General features: G+C 33.0%; 2 protein-coding genes across 4 annotated transcripts; one reads left to right on the forward strand and one right to left on the reverse strand.

The window, feature by feature from the left end:
* Positions 1-4436: 4436 nt before the first annotated feature.
* On the forward strand, positions 4437-11711 carry LOC123889334 (probable galacturonosyltransferase 7). 3 transcript variants are annotated; one of them, XM_045938620.1, is made up of 10 exons: positions 4437-4703; positions 5631-5662; positions 5783-5845; positions 6172-6231; positions 7546-7621; positions 7718-7767; positions 8163-8464; positions 9119-9470; positions 9567-10109; positions 10982-11711. In XM_045938620.1, the coding sequence occupies exons 1-10, from the start codon at positions 4547-4549 to the stop codon at positions 11258-11260; spliced, it is 1914 nt and encodes a 637-aa protein (XP_045794576.1). In that variant the 5' UTR covers positions 4437-4546; the 3' UTR covers positions 11261-11711. The 3 variants fall into 3 exon arrangements, with proteins under 3 accessions (XP_045794576.1, XP_045794577.1, XP_045794578.1); XM_045938621.1 differs by lacking the exon at positions 6172-6231 and having other exon boundaries at positions 4446-4703; XM_045938622.1 differs by lacking the exons at positions 4437-4703; positions 5631-5662 and having other exon boundaries at positions 5801-5845; positions 6172-6251.
* A 5353-nt stretch (positions 11712-17064) lies between these two features.
* Positions 17065-20887, reverse strand: LOC123889332 (protein SCARECROW-like). Its single transcript, XM_045938619.1, has 2 exons — positions 18621-20887; positions 17065-18069 (listed from the first exon to the last, which is right to left on the reverse strand). The coding sequence occupies exons 1-2, from the start codon at positions 20651-20653 to the stop codon at positions 17610-17612; spliced, it is 2493 nt and encodes an 830-aa protein (XP_045794575.1). The 5' UTR covers positions 20654-20887; the 3' UTR covers positions 17065-17609.
* Positions 20888-22553: the final 1666 nt, after the last annotated feature.

Genomic DNA, 22553 nt, shown 5'->3' on the forward strand with positions numbered 1-22553 from the left:
ACAAACGAATACTAACTTCGGCTTATTAAAAAGGATTAAATATATTTTTAGTCATTATATTTTGTCCTATATTTAAAAATAGTCCTTACATTTTAAAGACGGTGTGAAAATAGTCCCTATATTTTCCGTTATCAAGTTTGGTCCTTCTGTCTATTTAGTTAATAGAACGCTGACATGATAGAGTGTGACCCTTTTTTAATGAGCTAACAAATATATACAAATTGTTGGGTAAGGGTTAGAATGAACAACACTGTTTTGTTTTAATTTTTTTAATGTTTTTTATTTAATTTTATGGTTTATAAGTTTTTATTTAATTTAAGTGATGACACGCGTCATCGTGTTATTTGTAGTTCGTTCAAATAATATGGTCCACATTCAGCCACATCAGAAGGAAGGGTTAAGCTTGATAACGGAAAAAAATTATAGAATTTTTTTACACCGTCTTTAAAATGTAGGGACTATTCTTAAATATAGAGCAAAATGTAGAGACTAAAAATATATTTAACCCTATTAAAAACAAAGGGCTCACACGTGTCACGTCAACATTCTATTTGTAAAATTAATGACAGGGATCAACTTCAGTAACAGAATAAATTGTACTTCCTCTCCAGTTCTTATTATAAGAAAAAACTTACCAGATACATCTAACATTCTATGAATCTAAAAAATTAACTTTTTCTTATAATAAGGACTAGAGGGAGTAAGATTTTTTCACCATTAAAAAAATGTAGGGACTATTCTTTACTATAAGACAAAATGTAAGGACTAAAAACATATTTAACCCTATATAAAATCTCGACTGACAATGAATCGAGCAAATTTGAATATAATTTAGAATTTGACTTTTGACAATTAATTTATTGAATTTAGTTCATGAATTAAATGAGCTAAGCGTAATCAGAAAATTATGTTTGTTTGTTAATTAAATGAACTGAAGAAGTGTAAAATGAATAACGTTATATACTCGTTATCATGAAGTGATTGGAGAAGAATTACGAGAATGAATGACTTTGACAATTAACAGGTTAAGGGTAGTAAAAAACAACTCTAAAAAATGCAGTCCGTAGTAGAGTATGAAAAGAAGTTTGGGAACTCAAGTTAGAACATGAACAATTTACCCTTAATTCAACGAATAAATTCTGAATTTCGAGGAAGAAAATCTTTTAAGAGGTTAGTTATAACTTATAACATCATGACTATAATTAATAGAAGTAATATTAATTAGACGCGTTAGAAATAATTCAAGTGAAATGTATAACGATAACTCAAATGAGGATGCATGGGTCAAAAGATTCAAGATAAAGGACAAGTAGTAAAAAAAATAATAAGGAAGTATTAAATCCGATTCTACAAGCAAAAATTTACTTTTCAAATTCATTGAATAATAGATTAATCTGGTTTGTATTATATTTAGGTACCGTTTGACCTAACTTTTTTTCCTCTTCTTTTTTCTTAGAAGTAAGAAGTTAGTCCAAACAACAATTTTTAAAAGCTCTAGAAAGAAAAAATCAGCTACTATATTTTAAGAAAAATTATAATACATAATATATTATCAAACATATTTTTTTAACTCTATTATAATAAAAAAAAGAAAAAAACAACTTTTAATATTTTTTTATAAAAAAAAATAAGATTTACCAAACAACTTTAATTAGTTTTAAAGCTATTACTTATAGTTTTATAGTTAAAATAACTTCTACACATAAAAAAAGTTGGGTCAAACAGTACCTTAGAACAAGAGCGAGGAGTATTTATAGACCAAAGAAGCATAATTCAACTAATTTTTAGAGCATCCACAATGAAGTTCCTATTTTTTTAGTATTTAACTGGGACCTATGTGTACACATAACTCATTTTTCATTTTTTTAATGATAGTACCTAATAAGCACTCAATCCCTCCAACCCAACATCTCTTAAAAAGTTCTAAATGCATCTCACATCCAATAACACACCTAACCAATAACTCTACTTCAATATAAATAGGTCGGTCCCACAAAAATAGTATAGATATCATTGTTTATTGTAGAACTGATAGCTATTAGGTACTATTTATGTTTTGCTCTAATGAAGATACCTATTAGGTACCAATGCTTAAAAAATAGGTACTCCCCATTGAAGATTGTCTTACCTTCTCCTTCTCTCTCTATGTACGACAACCTCAAACCCTTCTAACTACTAGAATCATACATGCAAGTGAAGTCAATCTTCAAACTATCTCCTAATTTTATCTCCTTTGTCCACTGATTTTGACGCTTAAATGAGTTCATGACCTAGACTTGGGTCCAGTTGATTTTGAACTGGACAATGACGCATATGTGGTGGACTATTTTCATTCTAATAAGTATGATGTTTATGAGTTTGGAGAGATAACTTTATAGTGTAGAGGGTTTTTTTCATTCTTTTTATGATGATTTTAGTGTTGACTTTATTATGTGACAAATAAATGAGTTTGTTCGTACCTTAACTTAGCTAAGACAACCACTTACGTAGTAAGTCTCAAAATTTTGGTTGATATATCAAATAGTATTTAACAGTTGTTGATTAATGAAATTTTATAAGTTTGATTTCTTTAAAAAAACTTCATGAATTTTTGTTTTTGGTGTTAACACTCTAGTTGCTAGGAGAAAGACCCCTAATAATCTGGAGTTCAGTCACAATCTAAGTAAAGTCTGGTCAAGAATTATTCCACTCAGGAATCAAATTCGGGTTCTTCCGAATGATCCATCTTTTAATGTCATTTACCTCTTGAGTCCAATGTCTTGATTAAAAAAACCTAAATGATTTTTTTTTTTTTTATAATAAGAAACTTAATTCATTTCAATAATCAAAATATGCTCAATACAAGATGGCAGGTAATCAAAAATATGACGATTAGCATAAGAAATGACCACCCTAACAAGAGTCTGAGTAAGGATAACGTCACAAGAGTTTTACAATTGATAAGAATCATACTCCTAATATTAGAAACAATTGAACCAAATTCACTTACACCTCCACTGTTTGCAAGGATAACATCAACTAGAGTTTTAAAGTCGCTCTCAAAAATAACATGATGAACTCCTAAGCTTTGGATCCAATGCATGGCTGCCAACAAAACAAAAGTCTCTCCGCAATGCACCTGCATCATTGGTTCGGTCCACACAGTAAGCCCCAACACAAAAGTACCATGGTTATTCCTTGTTAAGAGTCTCACATCGGTTGAGAGATGGCCTGACTAAGTGTTTATAAGCAAGTGACAATCCTCACTTTACAAGCCGGTTTTGTAAGGATGAGTTAGGCTCAATACTCATTTCTAAGATTCATCAGCACACAATCACCACTAGTGAGCCTATAATGTTGGTTAAAGCTTGCATTACATTACACTTGAGCCACCCTCGACCTCGAGGAGGATGATTGCAAACTGAGTCTCCAACTGGATATGTACCGTTAGGACCTGAAGAGGGGCTGTTGACCTCATATTGTTCAGCTCTTCGTGCCACTCTTCAATCTTCCAACAAAACACATGCCAAAGAGAGAATATGAGGTTTTCTTGTCATTCCAAATCCACTCATTTCTATTAAACCATAAACTCCATGTAATCATCAAGCTAATTGTCGTCTCATCTTCGGTACTTAAATTTTGCATGATCACATTGGAAGGAGACGAACCGACGAAGACAAAGCAAACTTTCTATCAATGATGTTCTTCAAATCGGCCAAAGTCCAAACTTCCATACTTAGTTGACAATGAAATAAAAGATGTAAATCATCCTCCTCATCACCATCACAAAGAGGACAGCAAGTAGGACAATTAACACCCCTGTAAACGATGACGCGCGCGTAGGAAGACATCCGAGACAAATTCTCCAAATTAAATTACGAACTTTAGGTGGGACTTTCATTCTCCATAACCTCTTCCACTCTCTCGGAACATAATGATGTGAGTTTATGCACGAAATATTTTCCCTAAATAAATTGGTTCGAACTCAATTTTAAAATATTGAGATAAGAGTTTAATTATTGTGCACTGTCGGTGTAAAGATTCTTTACACATGTATTCAATGATGTGTTGCCACGTTATTTAATGAATGTGACAGTATATTATTAAATGTATATGTAAAATAACTTTACACTTACGGTGCATATAAATTAATTTATATAGATAAATGTGTTTTCACTAGTTTAGAATAAATAAAAGTAGTTTTAAGTTTTAACCCTATGGTTAGTTTTTACAGGTAAGTTTCCCACTTTAAATAATGCATTTGTACCACCAGACCAGATCCAATTTATTTCCATTGTTGGCAGATCAACCTAAACTAACTTCCACACTCGGCGGTTGATTCATTAGAGTCTCAGTTCCAAATATTTATTAAAATATTATTTTTTTATTACTATATTTATTATTATCTTCAAACAAAAAATAAATAAAAAACAAAAAAAAAACAGAAAAAGCACAAAACACAACCAAGTAGAAAAGCGAGTGAGAAAAAAGAGAAAGAGAAAAAGAAAGAAAGAAAGAGAGAGATAGATAGAAAAAAAAGAATTGAAGAAATAGGAAGAAAATAACGATGAAGAGCGGTGGTTTGGGCGCGGTTCCATCTTACGGCGTCCCCGCAAAACGACGGTGGAGAGGTTTCGTAATTGCGGTTCTCGGTCTCGTCATTCTCTCTATGCTCGTTCCTCTCGTTTTCTTGCTCGGTCTTCACAACGGTTTTCACTCTCCCGGTACTTGATCTCGCGCTTAATCACTGAGATCTATTATTCCTTCACTCTCAATTCAATTACGCGTTCTTCATTTTCATCACATTTTCTATATACATAACAGATCCACATCAATTACGCTTATAATTTCATTCGTAATCATGTTCGCATCTTTCGTATTCATTATAGCGTTTAGATCCAATGTTGATTGTGTTATTTTGTTTTTGTTTGAATTTTCGTTCATTATATTGCTTCAAGCTGATAGAAGTTTGAGTTTGATTTCTTAAGGATCTGTGTATAGTATTATCAATGTGATTAACGAATCGTGTTGCTTTGTTATGTTTCCTCTTTTTAATTTAAAATTTAATTAGAGTAAAGTTCAATGCACGTTTGCTTCTACGTTGGATCAACTATTATGGATTAATTATATAATAATTTTATCCAATTTAATCCTGTGATAAATGTCTGTTTTCCTCTATTATTAATTTATTAATTAATTAATGCAACCAATAGTAGTATTTCTATTATAATTGTGCATTTGTAGTGTAGTAGAATATATATACAATACTTTGTTGCTCTTGCCTTGGATGTATTTATGTGTGTTTATTAGCAGTAATAATGAAAGTGCCAATGAAAGTGCCGTTTTCGAGATGAATTTCCATCAGTCACAATATATGGTGCTAACTTTATTTAATTATGAAAAAATGCTATGGAATTTTGCACTGAACTTGCACCAATATGGTGTTTTTTCTGGTTAGATTTTTCACTGAGCAGTGTCCCTGTATTCTGCTAAATATTGTTATGACTGGTAGGTAATTCTTTTCTGGTGATGTGTTTGTGATGATAGTGTTTTGCACTAAATACTAAATAGCATTGCACTTTATTTATGTCTTTTTTGTAAATTGTCTTTTTCCTTACTGTTGGTATCCATTTGTCGTTGTGTTTATGCAGGATATATATATGAACAGAGAAATACTCCTTCGGTAAGCATTCAATTCAAATGTATCTGTGAATATGTGACAAATCTTGCAGCTTCATTTAGAATTATCATTTTGAATTTGTTGTTTCTTCCTCACTTTCTCTTGTGTTATTTGTCAAATCAGACTCAGAAAGTTATTGAAACATTCGACAGACATGATGTGAGCCATAACGAGGATCAGTCTGAGGTATGGTGGTTTAGTCCAAAGCTGTTTTAAATTAAGCCTTCCTTTTTATCTACCAATCTTCTACTTGTTTCTCATGGCAACAATCGCTGTTAAAGTTGTAGTCCGGAGTTAGGTTACGTAAATTGTCATTTTTTAAATAGTCAAATGTGTGAATACTTTTCTAATTTTCAATTGGCATGGGTTAACAATTAATCCTTTTATTAGGTTATCAGTAATTATGTTCAAAAGGAACATGTGTTTGGTGTATGAACCAAACATTCAAAAATGGAAATCTTAGTCCCCCAAAGCTCCAATTAATATTATTTTTTTGTAAATTAATTCCGCAGGGAAAAAAATCAAGTCATGTGAAGGAACTGATCACTAAGTTTGAACCAACTCTTCCCAAGGTTCTCTGCATAACACTCTGGTGGTTAATTTTTATACTTCTTTATTTAGAAATTTGTATGATATAATATTCATATAAATAACCGATTATCTCGTCTTTTTATTCTTGCCTAATGTAATCCAAAGGATGTCTTTGAAACCTGAAAGTGGAATAATAGCAAGGGGGCTTTTAATTAGAAAAAAATCGAGGGAAAAACGTGTTGTGAGCCGTTTTTCTGTCATTGTCATAATTGTAAGGTTTTTGGGTTTCGTGTCAACCTAAGGATGAGATCTTGTAAGTTGCATTGTTTTTTGGTTTTTATTACTGTAAAAGTAATTTTTTTTAGAGAAATCCGTAGGAAATACAGCTAACAGGAGGACACAGATTCCTCCAGAACAGAAAAAAGAAGAATTATAAGAGAACAGTGGAATATAAATATAAATAAACAATACATCAAAGGCTGCCCAAAGTATGTTTTAATGGAAGCTATTTTTAAACAGACATTAGAAGAATGCCATGCACCCATTTGTATCGAGGTATCGAGGTAGTCCTATCCTAACTAACCAAACGCTCTAACGGACTGCATAAACTGCATGTTCCTGCAAAATATTTGTCTCTTTGTTTTTGGCAAAGCCTTTGAACATAACCATTATAAATTATTTCAGAGTACGACACATCCAATACTCACCAAAATCGTCCAAATAAAATTTTGGCTTAACTATACATTTGGTCCCTTACGTTTATTTTAGGTTTCAATTTGGTCCCTTATGTTTAAAAAGTATCAATTTGGTCCCTTACGTTTATTTTAGGTTTCAAGTTAGTCCTTTCCGTCAATTTTGTCACATGTGGCAGTCAATTTGCATACGTGGACTGACACGTGGCACTTTGACACGCTGACACGTGTACTGTTCAAACGGTGTTAGTGACAAAACTAACGGAAAAGACTAACTTGAAACCTAAAATAAACGTAAGGGACCAAATTGATACTTTTTAAACGTAAGGGACCAAATTGAAACCTAAAATAAACGTAAGGGACCAAATGTGTAGTTAAGCCTAAAATTTTCCATACAAAAGTGACCCCTTTACATTGGAAACGTTGGCGCACTTGTGCACACCAGTTTTAAAATTTTAGATACTCCTTGTTCCAGATTGACAAGTTGTGAGATTGGGGCATAAATGTACTGTTTCGTCTAAAATTATAAGATTCATAAGATCAAGGTGAATAAGAATCTTCCTTCCTTACACATGGAACTGGGGACACTGAATCATATGCCATCTAGAATATATGTGGCAATACTATTAATTATCATTTATCAATTAATAATTTTGAATGCAGGATGTGATGAAGAGTTATACTCGAGGAGACAAGAATGGAACCATCAAAAGGGGTGCCAATGAAGAAAAACATAGAGGTGTGCTTCTACCAGTTCAATATCATATTTCCTCATGATACCTTCTTGGAAATTATTTCCTCCCTTTTTGCGATTTTAATTTTAAATGATTTTCAGGTGTCAAGGTGCCACCGAAGGCTGTTCTACAACCACCTCCACCTTCTAATGTACGCATATATTATTGTCATTTGTTGAAATCTTTGTTGAACGCATAATTGCTCGGAATAGTTCAGTTCAAGCCATTGACTGTGACTGACAGACTTACGTGTACTATTAATCTTAGTAGGAAGAATCTTCCATAACTAGTATAATCCTTATTCTTTTCTTATATCCTATAATATTCACAGCACACCAAGTACTAGCATAAAAATGTAACTCTTAACACTCCACTCAAATAGTTAATCAGCTTGCAGAAAAAATAGAAGTCGTAAAAACAGCCAAATAATACTCACTGTCTCTCTAACACAAGTTTTTTAACTTTGCCCTTTCCAGCAGACTTCTTTAAAACATTTATATATTATTGTCCATGTAGCTACATAAACTAATTTAAATTCTGTAACAGAATCCTAAAGTTGTTCGCACGGAACAAGTCACCCACCCTAAGACAAGTTCTGCTGATGAAAATGGAAAGTCGTGCGAGCTCACATATGGTAGTTATTGCCTGTGGCAACAAGAACATAGAGAAGTTATGAAAGATGCCATGGTTAAGAAATTGAAAGACCAACTATTTGTGGCTAGATCTTATTATCCTAGCATTGCAAAACTCCCAGCACAAGACAAACTGTCTCGCGAACTAAAACAGAATATACAAGAGCTGGAGCATATGCTTAGTGAATCTTCTACAGACGCTGATCTTCCACCACAGTAAGCTGATATCATTTGATATTTCTTTTGTCCCCTGGCATAGTTGTTTCAGTTGCTTTCTACTTGAGAAATTATTGATATTTGATAAATCACCTTCAATCAAGTAGTCTTGTAAAAAATGTTGAGTTTCAGTTGTCTTATTTGCATGCAGATCTGGCTTTTGGTAATTTTCTTGGATCCAAATGTTAATGCTATGTTTTCAGACATTAGAGTCCTTAATGTAGTTTATCTCCTAAAACAACTAAAGTGAACTGTATTATTTTTATTAGCTCTATATATTTGTCCTAAACTTCTGTTTACTTGAGTACTTGTTTTTAACACCATTTACGGTTTCCCTAGACAATTTTTTGGGCTAATAGGTTATACTGCAAATATGACCTTAGTTTTCTTATCTCAACTTTGTTCTATCTTGGGGTTTAAGATTTCCTTTCTTTTGTTTAACCTCGAACCTAATGCTATTGCTCTGTGACCCTTGACTTTTAGGCATGACATGACTCATGAACCAACTCTTCAAAAGCTTAGGATGTTAGGTGTTAGCCCATGAATGTTTTTATTACATATCTTAACAGTACCTCTCATGCAAGAGCACTTTTTCTCATTTGAGTTGCTAAAGTTTACAAGAAATTTTACATGTTATTCAAAATCATTTTATAGTGTTGAGACTAAATCAGAGAAGATGGAAGTTGCAATAGCCAAAGCTAAATCAGTCCCCGTGGTTTGTGACAATGTTGATAAGAAATTGAGACAAATATATGATCTGACTGAGGATGAAGCTGATTTCCACATGAAACAGAGTGCATTCCTATATAAACTTAATGTTCTGACCATGCCGAAGAGTTTTCACTGTCTGGCACTGAAACTAACTGTTGAATATTTCAAATCTTCACATGATGAAGATGCTGATTCAGAAAAATTTGAAGATTCTTCATTGCACCATTATGTTATTTTCTCAAATAATGTGCTTGCAGCATCAGTGGTTATTAACTCTACTGTAACTCATGCAAAAGTATGCTTTTCTTCTAATCATGCACCACTGAATTAATAGAGGATGAATTTTAGCTGAAATTTTAATAATTTCACTTGTTTCTGCTCAATATTTCAGGTAAGTCGGAATCAGGTTTTTCATGTGTTGTCTGATGGACAAAATTATTATGCAATGAAGCTATGGTTCAAGATGAACAATTATGGGGAAGCTGCTGTTCAAGTGTTAAATGTTGAGCATCTTGAGATGGATAGCCTAAAAGACAATCAATTACAACTGTCCTTGCCTGAAGAGTTTCGTGTTTCATTTCGCAATAATGATAATCCATCCATGGGCCAGTTTAGAACAGAATATGTTTCAATTTTTTCCCATTCACACTATTTACTTCCTGATATATTCAGAAAATTGAAGAAAGTCATCGTTCTGGACGACGACGTTGTTATTCAGCAAGACTTGTCAGCCCTTTGGAACCTAGACATGGGGGATAAAGTTAATGGTGCAGTGCAATTCTGCTCGGTAAGGCTGGGTCAGCTGAAAAGTTATTTGGGTGAGAAAGGTTTCAATCATAATTCCTGTGCTTGGATGTCGGGCTTGAACATAATTAACCTAGTGAAGTGGAGAGAGTTTGGTATTACTCAAACTTACAAAAGGTTGATAAAAGAGGTTAGTAGCAAAAATCCCTAGATCTGCATTACAATATTTTTGGAAAATACTATTATTGGATATCATATAGCAGTGCTAAAAGTAATATTGTTAAATATAGGTAGACGTGTCAAATTGGGCTGAGCTCAATGCATTGGTTTGAATAACCCAACAAGACGAACGTACTAGGCTAACAGAATTTAAAAAAAAAAAATTGGCTTGACCCAATTTGGGATGACCCCACATAGCCTGACCATCAAAGAATAGTCAAATTTAATAGAATTATAAGGGACTGTTTGCTTGTGAGATAATTTATGTTTTCAGTCTTAATTAAAAAGACAAACTTGTTTTCATTTTGTTTTATTTTCAAGTTATGTATGTATCACCAGCCTGATTTAACACAAGTTAGGAATATATAGTAGCAATAGAGATAGTTTATTTGTGTATAGGAATACCTTGTCTGGTTGTTTCTGTTGTTTTTTCTTTACTTACTAGGAATTTTTTGTGAATTGTGAATGGTCAGAAGTAGTCTTTATATTTAGGTATAGGAATCACCAGCCTGATTTAAGGCTAGATAGAAATAGTAGCAATGGAGAAGGGTATCACCAGCCTGATTTAACACTAGCTAGAAATAGTTGCAACTGAGATGGTTCATTTGTGTATAGGAATACCCTGTTGGTTTCTTTCTTTTGTCTTTTCTTTACTTATTAGTATTTTTATGAAGGGTCAGAAGTAGTCTTTATATTTAGGTGGGTCATATTCTGCTCGAATATAATAGCAAACATAAAATTACCTAAAGAATTATGTTGTCTTTAATGATTGCATGTAATTTGTACTTTGTTGGGTATTCTGTGTTATTTACCTTTTATGATGTTATTTATTTCCATATGTAGTTGAGCGTACAAAAAGGATCCACTATAGCTGCAGCATGGCCTGCAAGCTTGCTTGCATTTGAGAATAAAATATATCCACTCAATGAGTCGTGGGTGCGGTCTGGATTGGGTCATGATTACAATGTTGATTCTAACTCCATTAAAACAGCTCCAGTACTACACTATAACGGGAAAATGAAACCTTGGCTTGATCTGGGAATTCCAAATTACAAGAGCTATTGGAAGAAGTTTCTGAACAAAGAGAATCAGCTCTTGAGTGAGTGCAATGTAAATTCATAGAAAATTATGAGAAAGCTTTTAAGATGCAACAAGAAGATGCCTGTGCTATGGGTGCTCAATTTTTTGACATAATTTTTCGAAACGGTTTTGTGGAAAGAAGCAATAGGGTTGATGAGGTTAACACGCCTGTTATAAAATTAATCAGTCAATAAGGAACCCTGGAAACTTCACTGCATTTCCGGCATTAAGAAATCTGAGTACCCTTACAGTTTTCAAGATAGCTAATTGGTGTTGGTTGAGGTTTTCCCCACTGTGTAATTTGGTGGGCAGTATGAAGAGTTATGCACGAGCAAAGGCAGTATAACTCATATAGACAGTGAAATTGTTTGTTTCAAGATTTTATTATGCTTCATGATGTAAATTATTCATAGCTGAGAAACAAGTAGAATGATTCCTTCTAGTTCTTTGGATTTATTATAATTTGCGCAAAGTTTGTTCTTGTTTGATGACACATTGTTATCCAACAGCTATATATATATAAAAAGAAAAAACAAAAAACAAAACAATTTTGTTCTCTAGTAATACTTCTCATTAATTTAATGCATTTGCATTCATTATTTTTTTAGTTTTTGTACTAATATTTGACCTGTGTCATGTACCAGAAGGGTGGTCTTAGGTTACAAAATTTCCAATGTATTCATTTACTGGTCATGCAATACTATTTATATTTTATCATACAAAAATAAATTTGTATGTGTTATTAAGAATCAAGATTTGGTGTTGATTCTTAATTTGTATGTGTTATTAAGAATCAAGATTTGGTGTTGTAACCAAAAAAAAAAGAATCAAGATTTGGTGTGATATTAGTTGAGATTTGGCTCCTCTAAACTAAACAATTAATTAATAAATTAAAAATAAATGAGAGATAGGATACAACGTAACATCATGAGTTATGAAACATTGCAGCATGAAAGTCGAATCATTTGTTTTTTGTGGGTAGGCTATTGATTCCAATGACTAATTCTATCTCTAAAACTTGCATTAGGCAGATTCAAAAAATTCAAAGTTCCTTCATTTGGGGTGATGGTGATGAGAAGAAAAGGATACATGTTGTCAAGTAGTGTGCAATTAATCAACTGAAGAAGTCATGAATGAAGTGTCTCTCATGAAGCTTGGAAATATTAATGCACTGTGGTGTAGGGTTTTTATAGGTAAATATAACTGTTTGAACATTGAAAATGACAGTGTGATAGCAAAATTCCGCGATACAGCCCTTTCAAAAAGTTTGGCGTAAGTGTGGCCAAACTTTTCCCCATTCGACTATAGATCGGTTGGAAATGGTATGGCAATGCGTGCATGGACGCATAGTTAGATAGATTATTTCAAATTTGAAAATTTGGTGAAATCCATTCCCATTGAGCTGCGGCAGATGACACAGTAGCATAGTTAGTTGATGATATATAATGGTGCTTGGAATCTTCAAAGGATCAATTGACTTCCTATCGATGTGCAAAACCGCATGCTTTCCATACTACCTCCTCATCAGGAGTTGGGCGATGACAAATTGCTTTGGACTGTTAATGGATATGGTCACTTTACCATAGCCAGCACTTATGCTCTTATATGTGAGACGCAAGTATGATGAAGGCCAGGGTTATCTATTGGCATTTGGAAGTTCATCTGGCAACTGGAGTTTTGTGTTGCACTTTAATCATGGCAAGCTTTTAACAAATGAAAGGAGAAGCAACATGAATTTAGGTAACCCTGTATGTAATTTGTGGAGTGGTGATGAAGAAACAAGCCTTCATGCATTGAGAGATTGTGTTCATGCTATGACATTGTCTGTGGTTCCTACTTCCTGGTGCTATAAGACACTTTTTTCTTCAATAGCAATTTAAAGGAGTGGATCAATTTAAACATGAGATACAACGGTTGAGGAAATGTAGATGTTAGATGGAAGGATTACTTGTGAAGGAGGAATAATGAATTACACAAAGGAATATTAGATCACGAGTGGGAGGTGAATTTTAGCATACGTATCATGAAACAAATATGTGTGCATATAAGTTAGCAAATATTGGGTGTGGGGTAGGTAGCATGAACTTGATTGTCTATGATTTTTTCCTGTTTACTTAATACATTCATTTTGTTTTCTTTTTGTCTTCCCTCATTTACTCCATTAATTTCTCTACAACTCTCAGATCTGCATATTCATGATTCAATCTCTCTCACAGTGCTCTCTCTTTCACCGTTCTCTCTCTCTCTCTCTCTCTAACATGCCTGAGCTGTCACCCGTCGAATGGTCGGGGAAGCTCGACGGTATGGTTGTGTTTATTAGCAGAGGGAAAATAATAAAGGAATATGAAGATAGAAACAAGGAAGAAGAGGAAAAATTACAAAATTTTCCCTTTATTTAAAGACAACCTTATCAAACTGCCCTTGTGTATGTATTTGTGTCAAAATATTTGGGTGCAAATATCATTCAAGTTCCTTATACTTTTAAAAAAAAAATATTGAAAACACAATTTTTTATACTTTTGAGCTATTGACAACACGCATTTCGTGTAGTTAATTTTAGTCATTTTAATCCTTTTAAATTATTTTGTTTCATTTTAGTCCCTTAAATTGCAAATGTTGGATAACTTGGTCCCTTAAATTATTCATTTCATTCTGGCCCCTTAAATTTGAAGGTTCACTTTGGGAATTTTAGTTAGTGATAAAATGCAAGAAAGGGGGTTTGAATCGTACGTGTTTCCAATTTTGAAAAACAATTCCTTTTTACGTATTCTAAAATCAAATGGTTAAAACAAAGTTCTTTATCAAATCATTTGACTTCTTGGTAAACACATACAAGAGAATAATAGTTAAACCATAAAGAACTTTGAACATAATTTAATAGAATGAGTACAAAGCAAGAGAAACTACGAAAGTAATTTTTATATTGGTTCACTATCAACCGGTTAGCTAATCCAGTCTACCTTTTACAGGGTGATTTTGCTCCCTGAACTAAGAGAAATTTAAAACTATAATCATATAACCGGATTAAATTACTCAGAGTATCCGCTGTCGTTGATTTAAAGAGGGAGTCCTCCTGCCTCACGATTTGGTCTCACAGGAAAATACACGATTGTTGAGAGATATTTTAAGGGTTAAATTCGCCGCTACAGATGGTTGTCGTGTTGTTGATTGTCTAACCCGTGAGGGTATTTTATAAGACAATGATTTTCACGATATATTTTTGTTCACTGTTGGATTTTCTACATCCTTTGTGGGTTGTTTTGGACTTGGAAAGGAGGTTGATTCCATCGCCGCTGTTGTACTGCTTTTTACGAGTTTAAATTGGATCGTTTTTGTGTTGGCAGTCGACTTATATATGTCAGATAATATGTGTGTTGTATTGTTGGAAGCTTCCCACGAGCTGGACACATCAAGATCCAATTTAGTCTGATTTGCTTGAAAGGGCTAGGTATGTAGGTACCCCGTGTTGGCGGAAGTAGTCACTGGTGTCTTTGGCAATTCCTGTGCTCGTGGGGCTCGGCCCCGTTGACTTACCATCCCTTAATCTGACTTTCTATTGGTTTTGTGATGCTTTAACAAGTTTTGATTCGTCAGAGGTTGATAGAGAGGTCTCATTTTGCAGGGACTATCTCAATATTCGTATCATTCCTTAACTTCAAACTGTTTAGCTTGAAAAATCCATATCATCGTTTGATGCTTACTGCGGAGTAGTCGGTACGTGGATCGTTGGGTGTTGACGGTCGGTTCATTCGCCTCAAGTTTTACGGACTTCTATTTGTCTTAGGATTAACTAGAAGTTGATTTATTTTATTGTTCTACCACTTTTGTGTAGACTCGCTGATTTAGATTTATGTCCCCCAGTTTTGTATATATCTCTTTTTCCCTCTTTTTAATATATAATTAGGAGATGATATATGCAAATGAGGGGGTGAAGTCTGATTTGTCCCCTTGATGTCTAGATGTTTTTCGTCTAATAAAAAAATAGAAAACCAAATATGTTTTTATTTCTATATTATATATTTCTAATAATTTACCATTTTTTAAAATAATTTTATGCTATCTTTTATTTATATTATGATATATTTTCAAAAATAAGGGGTTAAAATCCAAATCATGTCAAAATAGGAGGGCTAAAATACGAGATTTTAAAATAGAATGGTTAAAATTCAAATTCAAATTCAGTTAAAATAGGAGGCTAAGATTTTGAATTTTAAAATAGGGGGATAAAATTCAAATTTAGTCAAAATAGGGAGATTAAAACTGCAATTAAGTCTTTTATATATACGTACTAAAAACAGTTTTATAATTTAATTTATATTTTTTATTTATTATTAATAATGTTGGAGAATGTGGTGGGAGGCGGCCGGTCACCAAAGCTCCTCCGTCAGCCACTGTTAGGTTGAAAGAACCACCATGGGAATCACTGGTCTCCACCGGTGGCAGTCTACCATCAACCACCACCAATGATTGGGTGTCAAATGAGTGTAATCTATGGACTTGGATCCTCTCTAGTTCATCCCCTACTAATTTCTATGTTGTCAGGGACGGACTTGTGTAAGGCTTGGTGTGGCTATAGCCACACCAGCCCAGCCCAACTGTTTTTTTTTTTTTTTAAAATAAATATATTTTATAAATAATTTTTAGATATTTTATATACATATTTGTACAAATGTTAATATAAATATTAGTTTAGAGCTTATTATTAATGATTGTAAGTCTCTCGGTACACATATTAGTTTAAGAGCTCGTTTGACCGAGCTTTTTTAGAGTTTATGCAAACAACTTATGTAATATAAATTAGTTTTTATATTTTTTTTTGTTACAAGGCTAATAAAAAACAAAAAGGGAAAAAGAAAACTATTCTCTAAGGAAGAAAATTAGTTTTTATGCTATTTTATAAGTTCACACTAGTAAAACTGTAATTTTATAAACTATTTTATCATAAACTACCTTGACAAACTTATAATAATATATAAAAATTACATAAGTTGTTTGCATAAGCTCTAAAAAAAGCTGGGTCAAACGAGCCCTAAGTTTTGGTGCAAATATTAATTCATAGTCTATTATTGGTGATTTTAACTCTTGTTATACATAGAGTATTAATTTAAGTTGTATAATTTAATTTTATAATATTCAACTTTAAATTTGTAAAAAAATAGTGGATAATTAATTGAATTTTTAGAATGAAGATTTTTTTTCCGATAGTGTCTAAATTTTTTAGCCACACTGATAATTTATAGCTGGGTCCGCCCCTATATGTTGTCATCATCTCAATCGTCCATTCATGTTTTTTTTCACTCTCTTTAAAACTGTTTCTTTAATTATTAAGAATATGAATTATGTGCAGTTGAATGGAGCATACAGTCACACAATCATTAATATGTGACCGTCTGATTGAGATTAGATGGTTTAGATTTTTTTTTGAACCAAAGACGGTCTAGAGTTTAATCTCATATTTTATATTAAATATACATAAAAAATTGTTTTACGATCTGAACCGTCTGATCAAGATCGAAACCTAATAAAGTGATAATTGCACACTGATTGCATCAATCTTGACTAATAAAGTTATTGGATAAAGAGTAGCAGGATTGGCAAAATCGAAAAGACATTAGGAGGATCCAATTTCGTAATCTACAAATACTCAAATAAAAAAAGAAGTTCTGAATACACAATCCGAATTTTAATAGTTTCGGGCATTATAAGATCTAAATTCTAAACCATTAATTTTTAATCTGACGGTCCAAATCAATGTGTTGATGCAAATAAATCCATCCCTACACAGCCAATAATTTGGTTCCCATAAAAGTAAGAAAATACTGGTATAACAGTAACATCCCTGTGAGTACTCTCAATAAAACAAAATACTATCATCGTCATATATTAAATGTGTACCTCCTCTTCAGCCATTTTCTCATTCATCTCTTCTATTATTAACCACTACTTTTTTATGTCATCACTGAAGCGGAACACATTTGGCAGCAACAAAATATCACATGTTTTCTAAACACCTAATAATGTCTCTTAAATTACATCAAAGGAACACAGTGATTGCTACATGGGATTAAAAAGATGAAATATCAAAAGGCCATCAAAAGTCATCAGATACAAATTAGTCGACTCGCATTAAAACTTTCGTAAATTAATCTCAACCGTCCGATCTTCATCAAAGATGGAGAACCTTACTACGACGGCCAGCAGGGAATCCATTTTCATTCCTAATTAAGCAGAAATTAGTAATGGAAACAGATTCCTTGCATAACTCCGTCACATAGTTACAAAGTAACCTAATGGTCGAGATCATTTAAAATTGATTCAGTGAATGTAATATGAGTCGTCTGATTTCAAATCAATGGCTGAGATTCATTCCTGCTTAGGAACTCGAGATCCATTAGTTATGATGTGGAATGACATTATTGGTATGAAAAGGAGGTCTCCAAGCAGAAGCAGTAAGTAAACAAAGATCTTTCCAACCAAGTTTTAGGATACCATTATCCTCAACTAAAGTATACCCTTCAGAAGGGAACATGCCAAGAAGAAGACTAGCTTGAGTAGCAGCATTACCAGCCAAAGAGATACCTCTAAAACCACACTGTTGAAGTTTTTCTCTCCAATTATGAAACTTTATTTCACCACTCCTTGATGGTCCTCCAACTGCAAGTACATTACGAATCTCCCGTGATAATAGCTGTTGCTCCACGACATGTCTCTCTTCACTCTCTTCACCATAGCTTGAACCAAGAGAATCAAATAGTGCTGAGTAGTAATGTATTGCTTCCACAAACCTTCCTAAAAATGAACCTGCATTGCTTAAGTCTTGTTCCACTACTGTTACCACTTTAGGTGCCAACCTACGCATAACGAAACGAGAAATGAGTTTTTGACATCAAAATTTTGAGACAGAAGATAAAAAGTAAGAGAGATAGAGATAAACACAGACATTATCTGTATTTTGATGTTCAAATAATATAACTTTAACAAAAATCCTATGCAAATCCAATTCGGAATGAGAAACTATAGACATATTAATGTCATGTTTGTAAATAAATTTTAATCAACATATATGAGAGCTATGTCTTTCAAAACTTACTATAAACATGATCATAATATCATATAGTTCTTTTTGTTTCTATCTATTAATTTATGCAAAGACATAATCATAGCTTCAAATCTACCTTTAGAAGAGAAAAAGGCAAGACATAACATAAAGTGAGCACTATAGTCTATAAAGGTAAACAAAAAAAGAACCATAAAGTTTTGGGAAATTTTTCATGAAAAAGTGTTATTTTTCCAAATCAGCTAGCACTAAGTTATGTAAATTATATACATAAAACTAACTAGAATTGATAAAAAGTAACAAACTATAACAACATATCATGCAGAATAAATGCACCTAACTAACCTTTGCAAGAGCCACAAAGTGTTTGTATCTGATCCAGTAACATCATATAAAGAATGTTGCAACCAATGAACAGCAACAGCTTCTGATTTACTAACATTAAGCTTATCAGGATCAATGTTTCCAACTTTCTCAGCAACAGGAAAGAACTCAAAAGGAAGACCAAGTTTAGATGCAAAATCAGACAAACGTTTACCAGTAGCTTCAAGTGTTTCCATGGAAGTACCTAAACCAGTGAGTCTCACATAAGGCGGTCCACCGGGTCTCGAAGCAAGAATATGAAACAAACCAGGCCATTGTAAACCTTGCATTATATCAAGATCTATTATGTGAACTCTTTCTTCTCTTTCAAATGCTTCTTGTATAGCTTGATTAGCAGTGAAATGAGAGAATTTCACAAATGGGCTAATTCCATTGAATACTTGAAAAGCTGAAGCAACTTTTTGATTATGTGGTGTAATGTGTGGTGGAAGTGTTGTGTAGATTCCTAAACATGAACTCACTAGTCTTGCTGAAATTGCTTCTGAGAAATAAGCTGCTACTCTTTGTGCTGATGTACCGAAAGGCGTCGAGAGCTGCGAAATCTCGAGTAACATCTTGTTTGCTTGTTCTAGATTCTCTGCTGATACAGCTTCTGCACATTGGAGAAGTAGTGTTAGAAGGTGTAAACCTTCTTCATCTTTCTTCTTCTGTTCTTTAATCTCCTCTTTCTTCTTTCTTGTTAGTGCCAACTCAGCAGAAGTAGTTTCTGCTGTTCTTGCAGGTGCAAGATCTTCTTGATGATGTTCTTGATGTTGTTGATCTTGTTGTGAAGGTAAATTAACCGATGAAACTGAAGGGTTGTTATTGTTGTTGCTATTGATTTGATTTTGAGGCACAACCCAATTAGGAAAAATGTTTTGATTTTGATTCAAAACATGTGATGAATCAGAAAAATGTAAACTTGTTTGAACAATGTCATCAACACGATTCATAAGTTTCACTGAGGAATTAACATTAGGAGCTGCTAAAACATTAACATTAACAACACTTTGTTGTTGTTGTTGTTGTTGTTGTTCTGTGTTGTTGTTTCTTTTTCTCTCTGTAACAACAGATGATGAACAGTTTTGTGGTATAGTTTCAGTGAGAAGACGAAGTCTATGTTCAAGAACAAGAGCAAGATTTGGATTACAAGGATATATAATCTCTCTAACATTATTGATGAGTTGAGAAATGGAAACACTGTTAGAAGTATGAATAAGATCTTTTAGAATACCATCAATCCAATTTGTTGTAGCTGAGGTTTCTTCCATCATAGAAGGTGAAACAACATCAACAATATTAGCAGCTGCACAAGTTATTATGTTACTACTACCATTGTTTCTGTTGTTTTGGTTTTGAGATGGAAAAAGTGGTAAACCAGAGAATCCACAGATTGAAGGAAGAGGGTTGTTTTGTTCTTCTACAAGTGGTGGTTGAAAATGGGTGTAGTTTGAAGCAGAGTTTGAGGAATTGTTGAGATTGTTGGAAGAAGAAGAAGGTAGCAACATAGTGGAGTAGTTGGTTGTGACGGATACAGTTGGGTAATTTTGAATACAAACGTTATCTCGTGACAAAGCAACATTACTATTATTATTATTATTATTAATATTATTGTTATGATAATGATAGTTATTATTATTAGTACTAGTACTATTGTTTGTACCTGCGGCTAATAATGTTGTTGTTGTTGTTGTAGTAGTGACACCTTTTTGTGTGGCTGAGGGTAAAGAGCAATTCAATGAGGATATGTTGTTGTTGTTGCGACGAGGAAATCTATGATAATTATCAGAAGAAGAATTGTTGTTGTTGTTGTGAAGTTGAAGTTCCATTTCAGAAGCCATTCTTTTTCTGAGTAATTTTCTTTCAGAATGATGAGGTTGTGTTTGTAACATGTTGTGGTGTAAATCTTCACTGCTTATGTTGCTGGAGTTAGAAGCAGTACTATTATTGTTGTTGTTGCTCAAATTGGTTTCATCACTATTTCCACCACCATTGAACAAAGCACAAGCAGCCATATTGATTGATTGAGAGCAAGAAAAAGATGAGTTGAATAATAATGTAGAATAAAGTAGTAGTAGTAGTAGTAGTATAGTACTAGTAATGGTGCATTAGTAGTAGTATGAAATAATTAAGGAGGGGGTGTAGAACAAATCCATGTGTTAGTGTTGTTGGTTCCAAAGTTATTACAAGGAGATAACGTTGTGAAGATTGGGACAGTAGCTAAAGGATTGATTCTGTTCTTCTCATAGGAGGACTAATTGAAGGCGCTGGCTAGCATGCACAAGGCTGCTAGGTCTCCCACCATGCACAAGGCTCCTTATGCATTGGATTAAACGTAGTACATGATATTATGGTGTACTGTCAGCACTATATTATTATTTTTTATTTTTTTTAATCTTTTTTAATCAGCAATTTTTTTTTTTATACTTTTTAGTTTTCGGGAGAAGAGTCTTTATGAGACTGTTTGGCAAGACCAATAAAAAAAACTAATTTATAGTTCACGTCTTATATCTTATAAGTTAAAATATATGTTGTTTGATAATAGTCTTTTTACCATGAGCTTATAACTTATTTTAATAATATTTTTTATATGTAATTTTAAATAACTTTTGAGCTTATAGGTTATCACGTTTTCGTCCATTTTTACCCTTATTACTTTATCTAAAATTCAATTTTATCCTTTATAGTTATTATTTTTTATAATTGAATATGACATACTTCTACCTACCAGACATTCTGTTTTTGCAAATAATTTTTTTTGACAGGTTTTTTGGTAAACTTTTTTTTTTGTACAGGCAAACGTTTTACTTTTGATCAGGTCGACAATTTGAAGAAAATGCAATTTACACCGTCCCTCTCATGCATCTCAAAATATTTATTATATTATATGGATAAAAAATTATTATATGATAAATGTAAACACATTTACTATATTTATTTATAAACACTCCATTTATCTTATCAACTATAAGTTATCTGTCATTACCCATCAGCTATAAGTTATCAGCTAGCTTATCAGTCATTCGTTATTTTTACTGAACAAAGTGATGTTATTTTAATAAAGACTCAGCTATTATTTTTCTCGTGGTAAAAATAGTTCTTTTTTTGACTGGTATGTTATTTTCCCTTATTACTTTTATAAATTAGTTTGTTTATTGGTCTTACCAAACAGTCTCATAAAAACTCTTCCCCCAAAAACTAAAAAGTTAAAAAAAATGCTGATAAAAAAAAATTAAAAAAATTAAAATAAAAATAATAATATAGTGCTGACAGTACACCATAATATCATGTATTACTTTTAATCCAATGCATAAGGAGCCTTGTGCATGATGGGAGACCTAGGAGCCTTGTGCATGCTAGCCAGCGCCTAATTGAAATTGAATTTGATATTTGATATTCTCTCTCTATTAATAACATAACACGGTTCTCTATGCCTTTTGGCTTTTGGATGTTTCTGTAATGACTAATATCTCTCTCGCATGGGGAGGGTGCAAAACAAGGAAAAAGGGGTGTGTGTCATGGGTAGAAGAACATGAATCAAAACTGCTCACGGCGGCTAGTCATTCGTCTTTGTGCACTTTGTTTTATGTTATTTATATTTATTTATATGTTCTTAACCATATTATTATTTCATCCAAGCACATGCATTAGTTTTAGTTTTAGTATTATTTACTTATAGTTTTTTGTTGGTTTCTCACATATTTCCTCCCTCAAAGGTAATCTTATTTAAAGTGTTAGGTTTAAGTATAAGTGTGATTAGTTCTACGTCTCTTCACTACAACCTCCACTTGTGTCCTCCGTCGCCACTCCGTCCATCCTCACCATGCCATCACCTCGTCCTCGCCACCACACCATCACACCACCGAGTCACCATTGACTTATTTCAATCACATTATTTTCTTCAAGATATATTTT

This window comes from Trifolium pratense, linkage group LG6 (assembly GCF_020283565.1).
Source record: "Trifolium pratense cultivar HEN17-A07 linkage group LG6, ARS_RC_1.1, whole genome shotgun sequence".
Lineage (NCBI taxonomy): Eukaryota > Viridiplantae > Streptophyta > Magnoliopsida > Fabales > Fabaceae > Trifolium > Trifolium pratense.